Source organism: Meriones unguiculatus, chromosome 2, assembly GCF_030254825.1.
Source record: "Meriones unguiculatus strain TT.TT164.6M chromosome 2, Bangor_MerUng_6.1, whole genome shotgun sequence".
Lineage (NCBI taxonomy): Eukaryota > Metazoa > Chordata > Mammalia > Rodentia > Muridae > Meriones > Meriones unguiculatus.
The window spans coordinates 125619185-125639225 of record NC_083350.1 but is presented as its reverse complement, the minus strand read 5'-3'; the positions used below and the strand labels follow the sequence as shown (position 1 = coordinate 125639225).

General features: G+C 45.1%; 1 protein-coding gene across 4 annotated transcripts in view; it reads left to right on the top strand.

The window, feature by feature from the left end:
* Myrfl (myelin regulatory factor like) overlaps window positions 1–20041 on the top strand; it is a 104839-nt gene that overhangs the window by 35332 nt on the left and 49466 nt on the right. For 2 of the 4 annotated variants that reach the window (XM_021643650.2, XM_060378094.1), the window contains exons 3-8: window positions 5429–5496; window positions 5586–5829; window positions 6476–6615; window positions 12980–13130; window positions 17404–17599; window positions 18908–18984. In XM_021643650.2, the coding sequence (XP_021499325.1) occupies window positions 5429–5496; window positions 5586–5829; window positions 6476–6615; window positions 12980–13130; window positions 17404–17599; window positions 18908–18984 (876 nt within the window). Of the gene's footprint in view, window positions 1–5428; window positions 5497–5582; window positions 5830–6475; window positions 6616–12979; window positions 13131–17403; window positions 17600–18907; window positions 18985–20041 lie in introns of all 4 variants that reach the window. The other 2 variants (XM_060378093.1, XM_060378092.1) reach the window with 1 other exon arrangement.

The window sequence follows — 20041 nt, the reverse complement described above, 5'->3', positions numbered from 1 at the left end:
TGGTGATCACCATATCAGCACAAATGGCACTATACTTTAAGTCAGAATACTAGGCTCTGTGTACAGGCTGGTGGCATTTAACCCAGATATGTGGTTTTGCTTTGCTTTTCCTGGTGTTGTTATTACTGTTTGATTTTTGTTTTTGTTTTTTGGGTGTTTCTGTTTTTGTTCTGGCTTGGGCACAGTTGAATTTCAGATCTGGGCTTACCACAACCCTGAGCTATTTCCTCATCTGCTAAGTTGCTCATTAATCACGCCCCTAAGAAAAGCCATTGTCAGAGCTGATGAACTGCCTCAGTGGTTAAGAGTAGTTGCTACTCTTGCAGAGGAACCAGGTTTGAATCCCACTACCCACACGACAGTTTACACCATCTGTAACCCTGACACCCTCTTACCTCTTTGGGTACCAGGCACACATGGGATGCCCACAGCGCTCAGAAGGCAGAGGCAGGTGGATCTTTGTGACTTCAAGGCGAGGCTCAGCTGTATAGTGAGCTACTGGCCTACATAGTGAGACCCTGTCTAAAAAAAATTACAGCATCACAGATGGATATGACATGACTAGGTGAGACTATATTATGGGAGCATCACCGACAATGGGGCATGTTATTCTGTGTACTTAAGATAGTTTTGGTTGTGTGAGGATGCATGGTGATTTCATAGGAAAGGGGACTTCATGGTGTAGGGACACACAGGTCACGAAGGGATCAGCTCCTGGCTGGGGTTTTAGTTAGCACTTGGATGAATAAGGAGTTTGTTACATTTGTATGACCCCTAGACCATTAGCCTTCCTAATGCTGAGACCTTTTAACACAGTTCCTCATATTGTGGTGACCCCCAACCATAAAATCATTTCCGTTGCTACCTCATAACTGTAATGTTGCTACTGTTGTTAATCACAGTGTAGACTTCTGCGTTTTCCAATGGCCTTAGGTGAACCCCGTGTAAAGGTTTTTGGACCTCAAAGGGGTCTCGACCCCCAGATTGAGAACTGCTGCCCTAGGGTGTGGTATGAAGCCCCTTTCCTCCGAAGTTGTGGAGGGGAATGAGGTGGTATGTGTAGTTCTGTGGGAGGAGCTTGTTAACAGCTCTGGGAATTTATTGACCCTTTAATTCTTGGCTTCAAACTAGTGAAGTCCAAGGAAGACAAGAGGGAAAAAACCTAAAACTGGGCTAAAACAGTAGCCCAGTCTTCCTCATCCTAAGGATATATATATAACAGAAGAAGAACTAACCTATCATAAGGAGCAGGATTAAGCTGATCTGCATCTAAAACATGGAAGGGCAGTGCATGGCTCGACACTGACTACCTGCCAGATGTCAACGCAGGGCGTACTGTGTATTTCCATCAGTTTTGGTTTCATGGTGGAGCAAGGACAATCATAGCACTTCTGCATCCGGTACCCTAGATATTAGGTGAGGCAATGGATTGAAGATTTAGCTGGAGTGATGGCTCACCGTTAAAGGCTAGGCTCACCACCAAAAACATAAGATTTAGCCTGGTGCGAGGCCCAGGCAAGATTCCCAAAGCAGGGTCTCTGTGTCTAAGGCAGCAGAGGAGGGGTGACAAGAAAGCCAGAGCCCTGCAGCTCCAAACAGAGCAGGGGTGGGGGTGAAGCTTTGGCATCTACCCTGTAGTGTTTCTTGCTGTCCTACTGTGAGATAGCTTTCTTGGGCTACCTGAGCCCCTGATAAGTCCTCAGAACCATTGTTCAAAAATCTGGGTCTCAGGGTAATAGTTGCAAACTCTAATTGTACTTGAGCGAGTATTTCTCTCTGCAGTGCTGCGGGGCAGTGCACACATACTGTTGAGGGCCACATGGGGGAGATAAATCACACATGTCAAGATTACATCATCTACGACAGCTGGGGGATGAGATACAACCATGAATGAAGCAGGGGGATTCCTTGTTGGGAGGATACCAAGGGCAAAGGGCCGTCTGTCCTGGCAGGGCACCTCCCCCCCACTTCCAGGACTGATGATGCATTTGGAAGGTTGTTTAACACAAAGCAGATCGGCCCCTTGTAGGCTTTGCTTCTACAATGTACTTCCTTGTTGCTGGCTCTTGGGGTAAGCCGTTTCCTTTCCTCATTCTTGGGACACCACTGCTGTTGTGCCTCTCCAGTGGGAAGAGAGAGACAATGGCAGATGGTCTGCGGTCTCTTAAGGAGATGAAGACACATTAGAGGGAGGTAAGAGAGGTAGAAAGTGAGGGGTAGGGGAAAGCTACCATTTTGGAACCGGTGGTGATAACAGCCCTCTTTTGATATATGGATTTACATACACAGCATGTTCGTGCTTTTTTTTTTTTTTTTTTTTTTTTTTTTTTATCTTTCATGTTTCTGGAGTTCCAGCTCTGGAGCAGGAACTATGCTGAGCTCAGCTCACTGCACAGCTGGTGTGGTAGACAGCCTTACCAGGAGAGTCACGTGAGGATCATGCCTGATGTGTGCGGGTCCCCAAGGGTGTCTCGGGGAGTCATTAGCATAGTGTGCAGTCAGTAAGTTTAGGGCTCCATCAGAATTGCCATCTGAAAGCAATACGGGCTGCCGTGGGGGCAGCGCACAAACGGCATGGAGGTACGTATGACCTCAGCCACTAGGAGGTAAGGTCCCTTTGGCTTCCCCTCGCTTTGCATAGACCCCAACCTCCAGAAGACTGGGCCTCTCCATCAGTCCTCCAAAAGACAAAAACAGATTGCACTGTCCAAATGGAAGGAGGTCAGAAGGCAAATGAATACATTTTCTGCCAGCTGCTAAGAAGCTCATAATTTTTTTCTTTATTCCACTTATTCCAGATGCTATAGACAGCATTGGCCACTCAAAGAGGGACCCACATATCAGCCACGCTCTGATGTCTGTCTGGTTTGTGGAAATCCCTTCAGTGTAAGAGACACATTCAGAGCACAGAGTCCCCAAAGAGCCTACTGTGCGCTGCCAGGATCCTTGACAGTGTGATCGTGAGAAGGGAGAACTTACAGTGCAAATTAATCCCAAACAGCCATGACTAGTTTTGAGGGCAGTGCTCATGAATTCTTCCTTTAAATGCTTTGGAAGGAACCACAACATTTTTCTAAATCTATGAAACCCTTGGACTGATAGCTGTTTAGTAAGATAAAGGCGTGGCTATGCTGAATTTTGGGAGGGGAGGCAAACTGTGAGAAAGACTTGTAATGCTTAAGATCCTCTGAAATCGCCAACAAATATCGCTGTTGCTGGATGCAGGGGCTCGTCTGCATTTCTCTGGACGGTGAGTAACTTTTGTTTGGACAGGCAGTTACTCTGTTCAGACACCAACTGTAGACTCTCTTTTGAGAACTGGTTCAGGTTTCAGTTCCCCGCCACACACAGCAAGAGACGGAGGCTGTTATACACTGACTCTGGGGTGCCCCTCTGTTTCCCAAGAGCCCCCTCCCTCCCCCTGTTAAGTTTTCAGCATCCTTGCTTCTCCCAGACTCCCATTTCTCATTCTTCAGGCCTGAGAGTCCTTGCGTTTCTATCGGAGTTTCAGTTACTTTGTGTTTTAACTTTGGTTAGCTAACAGCTGTAAGCAGACCATCACTTCCTGCCATCATTTTCCTCTGAGCCTCAAAGCCACTCCAGAATCCTGTTGCTTTTGCCCACTTTTGGCATCTCTGGGTAGTAATGCCCTCCCACAGCTTAAAGTTTCCCCCTGCTGGAAGATCAGGTCGGGCAGGAGCTTGTCATTCGTTTCAGAAGCAGGGGAGGAAGCTATTGGAGATCCTTCCGAATTCCGTATTTGGTTGGCTGCTCTGGCTTTGATGTCATAGGCCTTCTGACAGTATCTCCTGGTTCATTGTTCTGTGTAAGCTCTGTGTGCAAACCACCACGCTCAGAGGATGGACTTTACTAAAGAGTGATCGGGACTGGCTATTTATTTCCAATTAAAATTACTAAAAATGGGGAGGGGGCAGGAGAGATGGCTCAGTGACCATTGAGGGCACAAGTTCAATTACCAACAACTACATCTGGCAGCTCACAACCAGCTGTAAGTCTAGCTCCAAGGAATCTGACACCTCCTCACCTCTACACACAAGTACACACACACACAGACACTCACACATTTATTCACTCATATACACATAAATTTTTTTCATCACAGATTATGAAAGATTGTGCTCCCTCCTTAGCCCAAAGCACATGCAGTGTTTCTTGGGAGAAATGTTCCGGTTTCTTCCTTGTTAAATCAGCTTAGATGTATGCAGAGCAGAGCTGAGGACGAGTCTTAACAGTTCAGCATTCAGATCTCTTTTTCTTTGGCAGTGCTGGGGATGGAACTAGTGCCTTACGTACACCAGGCAAGCTCTCTGCCCCTGAGGCATGCCCCCAGCCTCAGTAGTTAGGTTTGTAACACATCCTTCCGTGCTCATCCCAGCGGTCTTTGCCTGTACCACAGTCTCCCTGACTCCATTTCCTCAGCAAACAAACCTTTCCGACTTTGGGGTGATGAACGTGGGCTGACCCGAGAGTCCAGTTGTTCCTGACACCTCCATCCAAGGCTGTGTCCAACTCCCCCCTTCTTCTCCATGTGAAGCTGCCGACAACACTGACGTTCTGACCTTCGCTTGACGGGAGCTCTCTCTCCCTGTTGAGTCCTCAGGCCCCTCTACCCCACCCAGGCAAGTCTCTGTCGATTCGGTCCTGTCATCCTATCTGCCCGCCACTGTTCCTGAAAGGCTGTGTGCTGTGCTCTACCCTCAGGTAGTCTAAGCCTTTCAGTATCTGCTCCTCTCTATTCCTTTACACTGATAAAGATAAATATATTTTCTCTCTTTCTTATTAATAGAGGGCAAATAAATTTTAAGGAGCCAATTTGACGATAGAACTTAAAAAAAAACTTTTCTACTTAAAATTAATCTGTAAACTTAGCCTACAAGTCATGGACATCACCATGGCATTTTCATACTTAGGTGTCATTATAGCTCAACCTCATTGCCTCTCCATTTCCGCTTTCACCCTCCGCTTATCTTCCTCTCTGCCCTACGTCCCCAAATGGTGAATGATGAAAACAAACTTTTATCACCTTTTATTATGCTGGAACATCACTGCTTCTGTGGAACCCTCGAGTTACTTCCCAAAAGCGTGGGGTGCCCCACACTACCGTGCGTGGAAGGCCATCGCTTGCTTCAGTGACAGCATTTTGCACTCTCGGACACTAAGTTCGGAGCCTTACAGTACAGGGTCTGTGAACGTTTCCCCAGTTCTCACAGTACAGCCAGGAGGGTGTGGCAATGGTTTCTCTTTTATAGACTAGGGCAGAGGCTGAAGGGGTGAAGAGAAGAGGTGGGACTCAAAGCTCAGCTTTCCTCCCCGTCCCGGCGGTTCTGCACGTGGAGGGCTGCCACCTTTTGGTGGCTAAAACTGGGCGAAATAGAGCCCAACAAAAAGCAGCATTTCCAACCCCCAGGCAACGGCAGCTTCCTGATACCCCGCCCTACTCTACCTCGGACCCAGGCTCTCCTCCACAGGTCAAAGGTGAGTCTGTCCAGCTAGCACTTTGCACGGTCGATTCAAGACTGGGTGGTGAGAATGGGAGGCACCTGTCGCTCCTGTCTTCCCAGCAGGCGCGTGCTGCCGGATCCCGAGGCCTACAGCAGGGAGGACCCCAGCTACCTTCGTCCCCTCCACCACCGCACCCCAGCTGATGCCCGAGTACCCGCTACAGGGCATGTCCGGCCAAACCCATCGCAGCTTTCACAACGGCTACCCGGAGTCCAGTCGCCCCACCACCTCTCGTCACCAAACTGGGCCCTCCAGGCTGGCGACGAGTTGCTCTTACCATCAGCAACCTTTGTGCCACGTTCCTGGGTACACAAGTGTTCCTGGGAACACTTGCTATGAACCAGCTCAGCATCCACGGGTGGAGTGCCAGGAGGGAACACGCGTCTTGTCCAGCAGGTGGCAGTGTGGAAACGTACATAGGACGCTAGGAGGCCTTGAGGCTCCTGGCTTTGCAGTTTCTTTAGAAATCTCCTCGACTCAAGGTCTTCAACAAAAAGTTAAAATGTCAGGGAAATGTAGAACAGCTTCGGGTTGTGAGACGAAGCATCGCTTTCTAATGCTGCCTCAGCAGAGTGACTCAGGGCAGTTTGAGAACGAGTTAGTTCTCAGATAACTGTCAATCAGGTTTTCTTTCTTGTCTTCTCTTTCTGGTCTCCATTCCTCCTTCTCTGGAAAGCCAGGGCCATCTGTGACTGTGGTCAAGTTCCATGCAAAGAGAATTCACAGATGTAAAAAAGTTCAGACCGAGTCTTCTCTGCTTTGAAGCTATTGGCGGGTTGGATCTTAGATTGGTTGGCTATAGAAAGACGAAATTTCAGAAGAGTAGCGCCCAAGAGACCTTTAAGACTTGGGATTAGCCTTATGAAATCAGAGAGCGAAGGTCTGGGAAATTCAGTTTGTTTTCAAGCAGCGAGCAAAGATGCTAACCAACCTTTTGGTTTCTTGACTTCAGAGCCTCGCTGCCTCCGACAAAGAAGAGAAAGCACACACAGATTCGCGAGGACCCTGGGGACTGCTGCTCCTGGGCCCACCAGCACCCGCAGATCCGAGAGGATGCTGGAGACTATGCGTGGGCGCACCACTTCAGACCAAGTGAGCAACCGTGGCCTTGTGACAAGTCAAAGCATGAAAGCCTTGACCTGCCTCTCAGCAGCCTCACACAGCTATGTTCCCTCTCACAGACGAGCAAAATGGGCTCTGGGACTGTACTCCACTCTCTTGATGTATCAGTCACTCAGGTGTCCCAGGGAAGCTGCTCTGTCTCCCCTGCGCACATAAAACACTTTCTATTTCAGGAGAAACAAGTCTCAGAGGATACAGACTCCAAGCCTGGGGAAATGGTATATACAGAGCTTTCAAGAGCCTATAGGCTGCCTGTTTCTTTGTTGCCCATGATCCTTTGTAACTCTGGGTTCAAGTGTGTGAGTGTGTGTGAGTGTGTGTGTGTGTGTGTGTGTATCCACAGTGTGTTGTTTACCTTAAATAACATGTAGCATATTTGCTTTGAGCTTAAAGTGATGGAGTTGGGGATGGCTTGGTCTTTTGGAACTTGAGGGTGAACTGTTTGGAATTTTTAGGATAAGAGAGAGTTCTCCAAGCCAATTCTACTTGCTACTATAAGCATTCAAATTCATGCAGTGTGGACAGTGCCCCAAATTCAGTTTATAAGCCTTATGCTCTGTCTCCAGGAGTCAGTTTTGTGAGAAACCCAGGATTTCTTCTAGGGGCTCCTTCTCCTCTTCCTGTCCCTAAACCCTCACCATCCATGCTCTAAAGCAACTGTGGTAGGAGAGAGCCTTTCCAGAGTCAACTGGCTTCAGCTGTGGTATGGGCACATACATATGCAACTTTGTTGTTTGTGTCTGTGGGCAATGACCTCACCCTCCCAGCCAGTTCCCAAATGTGGTCGTCCCTGAGAGTGGCCATGCTAGAATTGCAGTGGACATCAGTTCTGTTTGAGGTGAACCTTGACCTTACTGCCTCATCTCCTTTCTCATCCTTTGTGATCCATGAGCACTAATAGCCTTTCCTCCCCCACCACTGACGCTCAGAATGCTTACTAGAGCCTTGCTTTTCGATATAGAACCTTCCATCTACATTTCAGTGCAAGGGTACTCTACTTTCTTTAGGAATTCAACCCACATGTAGAACATAAACACTGATTACATTTCCAGGCAGCTGAGGGAACCATCTGCCCACTCTTCTTTGAATGCCCTAACTGTCATTCATATCTTCCAGGAGTTTTTTTCAAAGGACCACAGTGCTGCTCAGTTAGTCTTGGCCAGTCCAGAGTTAAGCATCATTCTGTGGTGGTTTTTCTGTCTTAGAATGGGCATTTTTTTGTTTTGTTTTGGTTTTCTTTCTTTTTTCTTCTCTCTTTTTTTTTTTTTTCACCATCTTCAAAGAAAGCTCTGAAGAGCAAGTGAAATGTCTCAGCAGTTAGGAACTCCTGGATCCCTTGTTTAAGTCATCTTTAAAGGTCACTGAAAAGCTGGCTGAAGGTAATTGGTTCCAGATAACTGAGAATGAGAAACAAGCAGTTCCCAGGATTAACAAACAAACAAATAAACAAACAAACAAAACACACCCACAAAAGACTTAGCTAATACAGATACCATAGTGTTGGCGGTTTTGGTATACATTTTCTGGTGGAGAGTTGCTGTTTGATTTGGTGATGCAGAGACCTGGGGCCTTTACAACCCTTGACAGTGAAAGAAAAGCCTGTACCGGTCTTATCGTCAGGGGTTGGGCTGCGTATCAGGATCAGCCTTTGATAATATATTAGTTTTATTCTCATGCTGTTTCAAAATGCCTGACAACGGCAATTTAACGAAAGCCAGAAGCAATTTCTTTCTCCATCACTGTAGGGAAGACATGACCGTCTAACACACTCATACTGTATCCGTGGTCAGAAAGCAGAGCAACAATGCTGGTACCCAAGCCTGCTGCCCACGTCTTTCTTCCTATTCAGCCATGTATCTCGGCCCACAGGATCCTGTCATCCACGCACAGGGTGGGTCTCCCCTGCTCAGTTGAGAATTTCCGAAAATGTTCTCACAGACACCTCCAGAGGTGCGTCTCAACGGTGATACTGAATCCTGTCAGTTCTACAAGAACCACTAGTCACAGCGGGTGACCTTCCCCCAGAAGTACGCATCGGGCAAGGCTTCCGAGGCACCATTTGTGGCATTTGAGGTGTAGAGCTGCTGTGTTGCTGTGAACACAGAATATTTCACGGGGGAGGGGAGGACTTCTGTACAGACTCTCCCGGGCTCCTGACCCCACTTGCCTGAACAAGAGAGGGTTCGTGTTTTCCCTGGGACACTTCAACTCATATATAAAATTTTGTATGTACAAGGTGTTTTGCCTGCATGTATGTATGTATGCCATGTGCGTGTCTGACGCCTGTGAAGGTCAGGAGAGGGTGTTGGATGCCCTGGGACTGAAGTTGTGGGTGGTTCTAAGCCACCTCGTGGATGCTGGGAGCTAAACTCAGGTCCTCTGCAAGAGCTCTTAAACTGCTGAACCGCCTCTCCAGCCCCGACTCTTCTGTGTTTTGAACATCAAATGAAAGGGTTTTTCAGCCCTGGAGACAGGATCACAGTGAGAAAGGCAGTAAGTGAATGTGTCCTATCGGGTGGGCATGTACCGGTTTCATCTCTTTAGCAGTTGGGGACCCTCAAAGAATGAGTTCCCTTATTTATCAAACAAAAATCATAACTGCTGCTTCATTCACCTCTGAGATCTTTTAAACCAAGGAGTGCAGGCATTCAGATACAAGCCATGGACTTTCTCCAGCAGAATGTGGGTGCTCTTCTCCTCTTGGTGTATTTGATTTTTCTCTAAAGATCCTTAGATAGCACGAAGATAAGAGGGAAATTTACATCCAGGCTCTCCCCTTAAGAGCTGTGATACTAAGCAAAGTATTTGAGGTTCTTGAACCCCAGTGCCAGTACTTGTTAATGAGATTTAGGATCCCTGTCTCATAACCAGCATTTGGTGGCATATGCTCAACCGTATTTTATCAGCCAGTGATACAACACCTAGGACTAGAGCTAACAGAAATGTAAACACACACCCAGCAAAAGACATGTGGCTCAGGATGTCCAGCGTTGCCTTACTCACACTCAGATGGTTGTCAATGGCAGGTTATCCGAGAATATGACACGGCTGTGAAAACAGGGCTGCCGTTTGCAGGGATAGTAGACAAATCTCATCGCCACAGTAAACAATGCCAACACCATCATTACTATATTATATTTTCTCTCTGTTGCTTGAGCTGGTGGTGGTTACACCGTAGTTCAACCTAGAGAGAATATATTTTTTGACGTGTGCTTCATGTCAAATAAATTTCAAAGAACTTGAATCTAAAAGAATTCGAAAAAGCGGCTTCTCACCACAGAGTTGACATAAAGAGCTGGTGAAGAGCCAAGCCCTGGGGCAGTTTCTCAAGTTTCGAAAAGCACCAGGGGCTGGTTATTAGAAGTAATAAAAATGGATCCCAGTATCGACCTTGGGCCTGTGCCTGGAATTTCCCAGTGTCCTTGTGGTCTTCAGGACCTTATCGACTTCCTGCATGGCTGGCGGGGATGGATACCTTTACCATTTTGATGGGGGAAGGGCAAGAAATGCCTTTGTCTTTCACCGGTCAGCGCAGCAGATAGAGTCACTTCGAGACCAGTATTTCCCTAGGCTTTTCCGGAATAGCAGACATCAGCAATACCACAGAGTTCTGTGTGAATGCTCTCCAGTGGCAGGCATCGTCCCACTGAGCCGCCTCAGTAACTCAGGAGGAAGCTGGTGGCGCCCCCACTTGGCAGATGAGGAAATGGAAGCTCGGAGAGCATCACTGTTTTCCTGGGTGTTTCTCCTTTAGGAGTGGAGGTGTGAAGCAAGTCCTTGGATGGAAGGAGCAGCTTTGTGGGCTTTTTGTGACAACCCACACCTGGTCTTTCCAAGACCTGCTATCGCCCTCATTCCTGATCTCAGGCAAGATGTCCATCTTCCACACCCATCTCCTACTTCTTACCAGTCAATTCTCTTTCTGCCTTTATGTCCTTCCTTTTGATGACCCAATGATTATCATTAGTGTTGCTCACAAGACATGGGCATCTTACCAACGACTACACCACTGAAGAAAACTTCTCATCCTCTCCTACCATGTCATGCCCAGAATACAGGGTTCTACAATATTCTACCTCATCCTGTAATCTTTATGTTCTTTCTTTCCCCTCTTCTTCGCTGTTCTCTGAGCCTCGGAGGAGATGCTATCTCATTTATGGCTGAAAAGTCAACAGTCACTTATTCTTGTCACTGTGACTATTTTATGTGTCTCTGTAGTCACCACTGACCACTACAGAAAGAAACTTCTCTGGCCAAAGCTGACAGCAGTAGCCAATGGACATAAACATGATTCTGTGGAAGACAATTTGATGGGCATATCATGACCATTTAGCAAAAAACAAAACAAAACAGTGGTAGCCTTTCTGCAAGGGCCTATGCTCTCCTCAGCCATATGGTTTTGACTAGGTTTATAATACCAGAAGTGAATTTCCTCCTTTGGAACAGGCCTCAAATTCAAGCAGAAAGTGGTTGTTTACTCCCATGACAGACTTGACACTGTTGCACGAGGGTTTCGTCTTGCCTGGCTGACTGGTAGAATCGCTTTCAGGGTCTACCCTGAACAAGTCTGCTGGTGTCAGTCCTTCCCCAGCAGTTAGCACAGCATCTTACGGCCCTCTGTGGGCTAGCCAGCAAAGAGGAAGTTTCCAGCCTGGTTCTAGATTAATTCCTCTACTCCCTGTGACCAGAGACTGTGTATCTTTGGGTCTTCCCGGCTACTTTTGGTGGGAAACCCATAGCAGTTGCTATTGCCAGCATTGTTCTGGAGGTCTCAGGGCCTCCTTGGCACAAGGAAGTAGCCTATCCCCAGCACAGAGATTTTCATTTAATTATATCATTAAATGATATCATTAATGAGTGATTTTAATTTCCCTGGTGGCTAAGGATGCTGAACAGTTTTAAAAACATTTATTAGGAGACATGGCTTAGGTGTTAAGGGCACATGTTGCTCTTACAGAGGTCCTGGACCTGCACGATGGCTCACGACCACCTATAACTCCAGTTCCAGGGAATCTGACACTATTTCTTGATTTCCATGTGCACAAAAAACATACATGATACACAGATATACATTTAAGCAAAGCACTAATAATAAAATAAGTAAATATTTTAAAATATTTGTTGGCCATTTGTATTTTTTCCTTTGCAAGTTCTCTGCTCAGTTTCTTAGACCAATTTTTAAGTTGGGTTGTTAGTTTTCTTGTTTGGTTTCTGTGTATGTCCTCAGTATAAATTCTCTGTCAGAAGTGTATGCAGCAAAGGTTTTCTTCCATTCTGTGAGGAGTCTCTCCACTCAAATTGTTTCCTTTGCTATTCAGAAGCTTCTTAGCTTCGTGAGGTCTCATTGAACTTCATGCTGGCCTTATTCTAAATGACGGAGTCCTATTCAGAAAGTTCTTATCTAGGACTGTCTATCACCCCTAGCAATTTTAGAGTCGAAGGACTTTGATCCGTGAGGAGATGAGGTCTGTATGGGTGAGAAACTAGGATCTAGGTTCATTCCTTTACATGTGGATAGCTAGTTTTTCTAGCACCAGTTTGAAGAGTCTACATTTTTCTCCAGTGTGCATCTTTGACATCATTGGGAGACACAGAATATTGGTGCCACAAAGACCTGTACCAAATTAGGATGTTGACTGAAACAAGTAAAATTGAAAACCAAAGTCGTCAAATTGCCTGAAAACAAACAAACAAGCAAACAAACATAAAACCAATTAAATCTGTTGGCTTCTAAACACAAAAGTTTAGGATTGGCCCCAGAAGTCATGTCACCTCAGGACCAGGTTGCCAACATTGTTATCCCCACCTGCTCAGTGCTGACATCCTCCCCAGATGGACTCTCCTGTTCCCAAATGGTACCAGCTGGTCTTGAGAACATATCCCAGAGGTTCAAACCCCATGGGAAATAGAGCATCTTGGTCACTTCATTACCCAAAGTGCTGATATGTGCTGAGCTCGCATTGCATTAGGTCATGTGGGCCACCCTGAATGCAAATAGTTAATGCTAAATGTTGACTGATCCTGGGTGACTGCCCTCCTGTGGCTGGGCCTAGACTCCATAAGAACCACATATACAGGTAGTGTCAAGGAGCCGTGTAGGAGGCAGGATCCTACAGGTGTCCAACCACCTTTCTTGGAGCTCGCTTACCTGAACTTATCCTTTCTCGCGGCTGTGGGTTCCGGTCAGCAGCTCTTCTCTTGCTGTCCAGCACTTGGTGGTTCCCACGGCCACTCTGCTTCACACACGGCCTGCTCCCTAGCTCCGTGAGCTATCTGCGAGGCTTAGCGGTTCAGCCGGGTAGGAATAGTCTAACCCACCTGTTTGTTTTCACAGTGACAAGTAGGAGTCAGGGCCTTGACGTGCAGGACCACGACCGAGAGGGACATAATGGGATGCCTGTGGACCAGTGCTCTCCTGCTCTGAAGTGGCAGCCGTACCAAAGTGTTCCTTGGCATAGCTTATTAAACAGTCACTATGAAAAACTGTAAGTGGTCTTAGCAGTGCGTTGGGATGGACTGGGAACGTGGTGTCCGATGTGGGCACAGTGCTATATTTTAGGACTAAATCCAAGTATTTGGGCTTAGGTGCGATCTCTGATCAAATCAGGTGGGCCACTGAGAAAGGGTCTGTCCAGCCCCTTATAATTTGTATCTTAAAGAATCGTTGGGACAAAGACTTTCAAGAGCCCAGGCTTGTAATTACAACTTATGTTAATTTACCTACTAAATGTTGGAGGGAGAGGAACTTTTCCCAGGATCACAGGCCCAGTTAAAAGGAAAGCTGGGGGGCTGGCCAGATGGCTGAGGTGTTTGCTGTCAGGTTTGCTGACATGAGTTCCATTGCTGGAACCTGCATGATGGGAGGGGAAAACCAGGTCCTACAAGTTGTCCTCTGACTTCCACATGCACAACACCTTCAAAATAAATGTTTACAAAAATAAAATAAAAGACAAAAGGGAAACAACCAGAAAATAACTAACACCTAGTCCTGCCGTAAATTTGTGATGCTGTAGAATTCTTTGGCGGTCATAGTGAACTGGTTGCCAGGTGACTACTCCTAATGTTTTTGCCGAGAATCGATGCTGTCAGGTTCAAAGTCAACACTTTCTGACAAAGAGTAGAATTTTCAAGTAACAGATACAACACAAGATGAGAATACTGGGTCCTGTAATTAAGGGTCTTTTGGGTATTTTCCAAATTCAAATACAGCAATGCTTTTCTCTGGGACCATTAGCCTGGCTAGGCTACAGGAATAAACATTTTTCTTGAAGTCAAGCCTAAGGAGTCAAAAAGATTTTTGGGAGTTGTGTTTAATAGGTATCAAAAGGAAGCTAATTTCATTGAGATCTCACAACTGTGCCTGTGTATGTGTGAAATTTGAAAACAAAGGGAAGGCTTCTCTATCTTGCTTCTGAGACAGCCTTCCCTTGGTCATCTTTTGGAGAACATTTTGTGTTCTGTCTGAAGCATGAAACGGTCACACACAAGGTGTGTGTCTTAGTAAAAGCCTTCGTGTTTCCATGCATCTGAGTTGGCCAACTTTTAAAAGGTAAGTGTTCTCTCTCTCCTCTCAGAAGAGACTTTTAAAATGTGTTTCTGTGTGGCTTAGTGTGTAGAAGCACTCAAGGGCAGTTCTGAGTTCCATCCCTGGAACCCACAAGGTGGCAGGAGAGAACCAAATCTGACCTCCACCTGTGCTGGCACTCTAGAGCCTAACTCATAGACAAAGCACGCACACACACACACACACACACACACACACACACACACACACACAGTCTGTTTCAACAGCCTGTCTGTGCTCCATTGATCTGGAAAAAACAGAGAACAAAGATGGAATCAACTCAAAGGTACATGGGCAGATTTATTTTGAACCCTTAACCACCATTCACTTTTTCTAAACAGACAGAAAGGTAACATTCACAAAGCTCCTTGCTTTGACTAGTCATGTCATTGAGATAGAAAATCATTTATTTGTTTATAGGTAAATATGTTTAATTTGTCACAAAATGTTGTTTCCCTAGATTACATCAGAGCAATGAAGTTAGAGATTAACATTTATTAACCCCCTTTCCCGAATGTTTCAAGCATCTGTGACAGAAGAGAGTTTGCAGAGCAAGTTCAGTGGGCTTCATGTGTAATTCTGGAGTCACGAGAAGAGTTGCCTTTGTGCCGTGAATAGAATAAGCTTTTAGTCGGAGACTGGCGCCTGCGTTTCAGCATGGTCTGGTTCAGTTCTCCTCGGTCCTTCCATTTCTGCTTACAGGTGTTCTGCTCTTCAGTCTAATGCTCATGTCTGAGCTGTAAGTCCTCTGCTTTCAGGGTTTTTGGCAGTGAAGAATGAAACATTGTGAAAATCTTCCTGTTTCACGGAGACAGTTATTATCCAAAGCAAACCAGCACAACTTTATCCATCTATCCCTTAGACTTAGGCTTCCTAACCATTTTCCTCTCACGGCCCTTTTGCCTGAGCAATTTTTATAGAACCCTGGGAAGGTATATAAGCAGGTAACAAAATATTTGCAAAACAATTCTTTGGTATAAATAAATCTTACCATTTAAAAAGAGAAATAAATTTGTGTGCTAACAAGATGTGCATGCTTGTTAATTTTTACATAAAGAATTAAATCTTGGCTCAATATTTGATAATGTAAGACATGGAACAACTTCAATGTTTTTCAGAGTTGATGCATGTTTTTTATTTTATTGTTGTTAATGCTGACAACACTGATTCACATAAATATATAGTATAAAATTAGGAAAGGTATATTTAAAGTCATTTCAGAAACTGTTGGCAATTCTATCTAACCACTAAGCCAACATTCATCTAATGATTTGATTTTATTTTTTTTAAAAAAGAAACTCAAGTTGGCAGCTCAAAGAGCAATTTCTAAAATCAAATATTTAAAAACAATCCAATCCAAAGACACACTAACTAATTACATGCTGAGTAATTGTGATAGGAAAATATTAAAAAGTATTTGCTTTCTGTAATCAAGATTTTTATCTTTCTGAAGAACAAAAGAGTTTGTATGGATGGTAGGAACCCTGAAACTCATACAATAGTTTGGAATGTGAGCTGTCTTTCAGGCAACCATGGCCTTGTGTGCTATGATGATAGGCATACTACAACATGTACATGTGTGTTCGGAACTAACGGTACGGTGACATCATACAAGATGACATGACACGAGCAAATGCAGCCAGAAACACCATGGATTTGGTGCACATTTGATTTTAATTAACCCTTGGCCACTGTGTATCCACAGACCTTTTATTGTTACCAAATTTTTTGTTACCCAAACTTTGCCCATTCAGTTATGTGTGTGTGTGTGGGGGGGGGTTATGACCCACAACGTAAGAAGCACATTAGCAGATTGGCTGTGGAAACCGGAGGAGTCAATATCCAGTTCCTAGACAGCACGAGGCGCATAGTCTTTGCCGAGGGCTTTGTTCAATGGTTCTTCCTTGGCTGCTCTGAGCCAGGCCTTTCATTGGTTATCGATTGGTTATTGGTAATCAATGATGCAGGAACGCGATCCATCGGCGGGCAGTCAACACTCCTTTCCCAAGAGGCCTATTAACCAGTTCTGGTCTTGGAATTAGAGCAGAATTTCAAAGCTCTGTGCTTTTGTGATGGTAGCAGCTACCCTCGCTGGGACCTCAGGGGCAGGGAGCCTCACAGGAGACCGGAGGGTACCTCCTTCCTCTCACTCCTGGCTCTGAGAAGAAACCGCTTTCGCAGATAGAAAGTCCCCAGTTAGGATCCTTGATGAGTTAAAGACCACCTTCCACATCAGCATCGCGTCCAGGAAATGTTCACCAAGGAAGTTTACAACGTCTGCATTCTTGTGTCTCGTTGCTGATGAGTCTGTTTTATTAATATTTTAAAAAGGGGTTTATATGCAAATTATGTGTCTGCATGTGGGTGTGTGCACATACTTCGGAGGGCAAAGGGGTTGAATTCTGGAACTGGAGTTCCAGGTGGGCGTGAGCTTGGAACTGAACTCAAGTCCTCTGAATGAGCGGTACACACTTTTGACTGCCTTCATCAGCTCCCCTTTTACCAACACTTGAAAGCATTTTTATTAATCATGTCATACAGAGAGTATGATTATTGGAAATACCAAATAAGGCAGAATTCTGACTAGCCAACCTGTCACCACCCCTCCCCTCTCTGTGGAAGGTTTTCAGTGCTATTTGCAGATTGGAAGGATCAGGGGGAAAGAATATTCTAGAGAGGAAAACATTTCTCCTCAGTACAATGACTGGCCCTGGTTAATTTGGTTTAGAGTTGTTTCTAGCAGCTCTGCCCAGCCTACTTTTGTTCATAGGGCAATCCGAGGAATGTTCACTCTTTCCCCTGAGTAGCTAAGGTGCCTGCGATATTTAGAGCCTTCTTTTTAAAGGGAAAAGATAATTTTGGGTGATGTCTTCTCAGCTTCCAGCCTCTCCCTTTCTAGTGTATGGAGAGGGGTCAGATTAAAAGTTTAGAGAGCAGCAAAGCGGGGAGAAGTCTAGGGAAACAATGCTTCCATTCGGTATGATCCACATTACTTCCTTGTAAGAAGGTAAGAGAGGCCAGTGTACTTCGAAATATCATTTCATTTCTGCAGTAAAGATGCAGGAAGTTGATTAAATAAACATAGCAAAAGGTTCTTTGCACAATGAGCCTTCCTGGAATGCTTAGGCTATTGATATTATCGATGCAAAAGAGAAAATACTGTGCAATTGGTTTCTTGATTCCTCTCTTTTCAGGCCTGATGTGGGCTATCAAGTTGTAACAGACAAAGGCTTCACTTTCTCGCCAGTAGATGAAGCTTTTGTTTGTCAAAAGAAGAACCATTTCCAGATAACCGTTCACATCCAAGTCTGGGGAAGTCCGAAGTTTGTTAAAACCCAAATGGGCCTAAAGCCAATAGAAACATTTTACTTGAAAGCTTTTGGAATTAAGGTAAGCCTTTTTTATTAATTCAATTTACTTTATTTGGTATTTCTTATCCTGTCAACATTCCGTTATGAAAGTCTGCGGTGCTAAGGACCTCACAGAAAAGCTGATACAGTTGTCTGTTCTGAGGATGCATAATATTATGGGGTACGATATCAGAAATTTCATTGCTGTCTTCTGTAGTTCCTAACAACACTTCACAAACATTTGTGTACACCCATGTGTGCCTGAGGGTAAGCGCCAAGAGAGGATTGTCGTTGCCCCTTTGCGTTTTAGAAAAACTGTGCCAGTGGGAAGACCCACACGCTGTATGTCAGAGCACTGAGCTGGCACTGTTCACAGAAAAGGGTGTGTAGAGCTGTAGATTAAAACCACCCCCATGTATTTCTTATACACCAAGGCATGGTCTTCATAGTAGGGCTTAAGCTTTGCCAGAACAGGAGTGTGCATATGTGTTCGCATGTGTGTGTGTGCACATGCGTGTGTGTGTGTGTGCTTGCACTCAACATGTATGTGTTTGTTAGGAGGGATCAAATTGATAGCCTTGTGCATACTAGGCAAGTACCCCATCACTGAACTCTATCCAGGGGCTTCTTTTTGCTTTTTGTTCTGAGATGTGATTTTGCTAAGTTGCCCAAGTTGTTCTAGCATTCACTTGTTGCCTGCCTCAGTTTCCTGAGTACCTACTGCTTATAGGCCTGTACCACTAGGCCTAGTGATTTTTATTAAATTTGTCACATTAAAAGTTATGCCTATCGATATTTATTAACTGTGCACATTAATGGCATTCACTGTGTTTCTGTGTGTGCATCCAAGTGCAACAATCTTGTCCATTTTCAATTTTATTCTGTTTTCTTTCTTTTCGAGAGAAAACGGCAGTAGTAAGAGCATTGGCTGCTTTGTTCACTTATGTGTAATGTTTAGTATGGTGCCTGGTGCATAGTAGGTACTCACTAAATAGCGAATGAATAAATGGATGGATGATTGACTGGTTGGATGGATTATCCTGTGAGTTGTCTTGGTCTTGTTTGCTTTATTTTCATTGCGTTTGATTCTGGTATCCTGGTCTTCCACTAGCGCACCCTGTATTTCATCATTCCCTTCTGTAGGCCTCTCTCTGTAGCCATCAGTGGCACACTGCTGATTGGCAGCACCCACTGTCTAGTCTAAGGTGCCCTTTTCAGAATTCAGACCTCCCACCCAGAGCCTGGCAAAGGTTTTAACTATCTGAACATTTGCGACTAACGGACATCATTTTTGGTAAGTCGAGCAATCCATTAAGGAATTGGCTTACTTTTTTTTTTCCCCATCCAGGTAGAAGCCGTCAACCAAGTGATTGCTATCGAGCAGTCCCAAGCAGATAGAAGCAAAAGGACTTTCGATCCTGTCAAGTAAGAATTTCTTTTCTGAGTGTCTTGGTGAAAGTTTAGAGAAGATGAGTGATAGAATTTATTTTTCTTTTTTAAAGAAAAATAAGATTTATTTATTTGTTATGTATACAGTCTTCTGCCTGCATGTGTGCCTGCCCACCTAGAAGAGGGCACTGGATCTCATTATAGATGGTTGTGAGCCACCATGGGGTTGCTGGGAATTGAACCCAGGGCCTCTAGGAAGAACAACCAGTCCTTTTAATCTCTGAGACATCTTTCCAGCCCAGCTTACTTTTCTTATTTACAACAAAACCCAAAATAGGTCTAAATCAATAACAGGATGCTAGGATTATAAACACATGTTTATCAATAAAAACCAAGCTTCGAGATCATTGCAAAAAAATATTTATGAAAATGTCCATTTAAAAACCTACCATTCTTCTTATGAACTTACTAACAATTTTATTCCTTGAGATAGAGCATGGCTAGATCTTTTAATTTAAATTACCACAATTTTGGTTGAATTAACCTCAAGGTCTCCTTCCTATGCATGTATACAATTCATTTCCCTGTGTACTTTATGGTTCCCTTGACGGATGCCTGCCTGAGAGCCTGAGAGCCACAGCAGTCATGAGGGAGCGAGTTAGGGTCCTCTCTTTAGAATGGCATGAGGTAGTCTCTGTTTCTTGGCTTATTTGTCCAGGATGCAGTTCAGGTAGCTTAGGCCAACTTCAGACCAGCCCATCTGGGGCAGGGTAGTCACCTAGCCTGGACAGAGCCACTCTTACAAACTGCTGTGGAGTCCAGGCACATGAGTGAGCAGTGAACTGGCTCATGGGGGTCTCCCGTGCTTGGGGAAGCTACTGAAGGATGCTGCCTCCTGTTGCTAGGGTATGGGTCACCTACGTGAAGGAAAAGCCTGAGTATTGAGGGAGAAAAGAAAGAAGTCATTTGTGAGGAAGGGCTGCTAGAGCAACAGTGTGGAGTTCAGGAGGGCATCTTTCTTCCCTGCTGTGGAGGCAACAGGAACCATTTGGGATGTGTTGAGTTCCTGGTCCGTGGGTTCAAAACCTGAAGA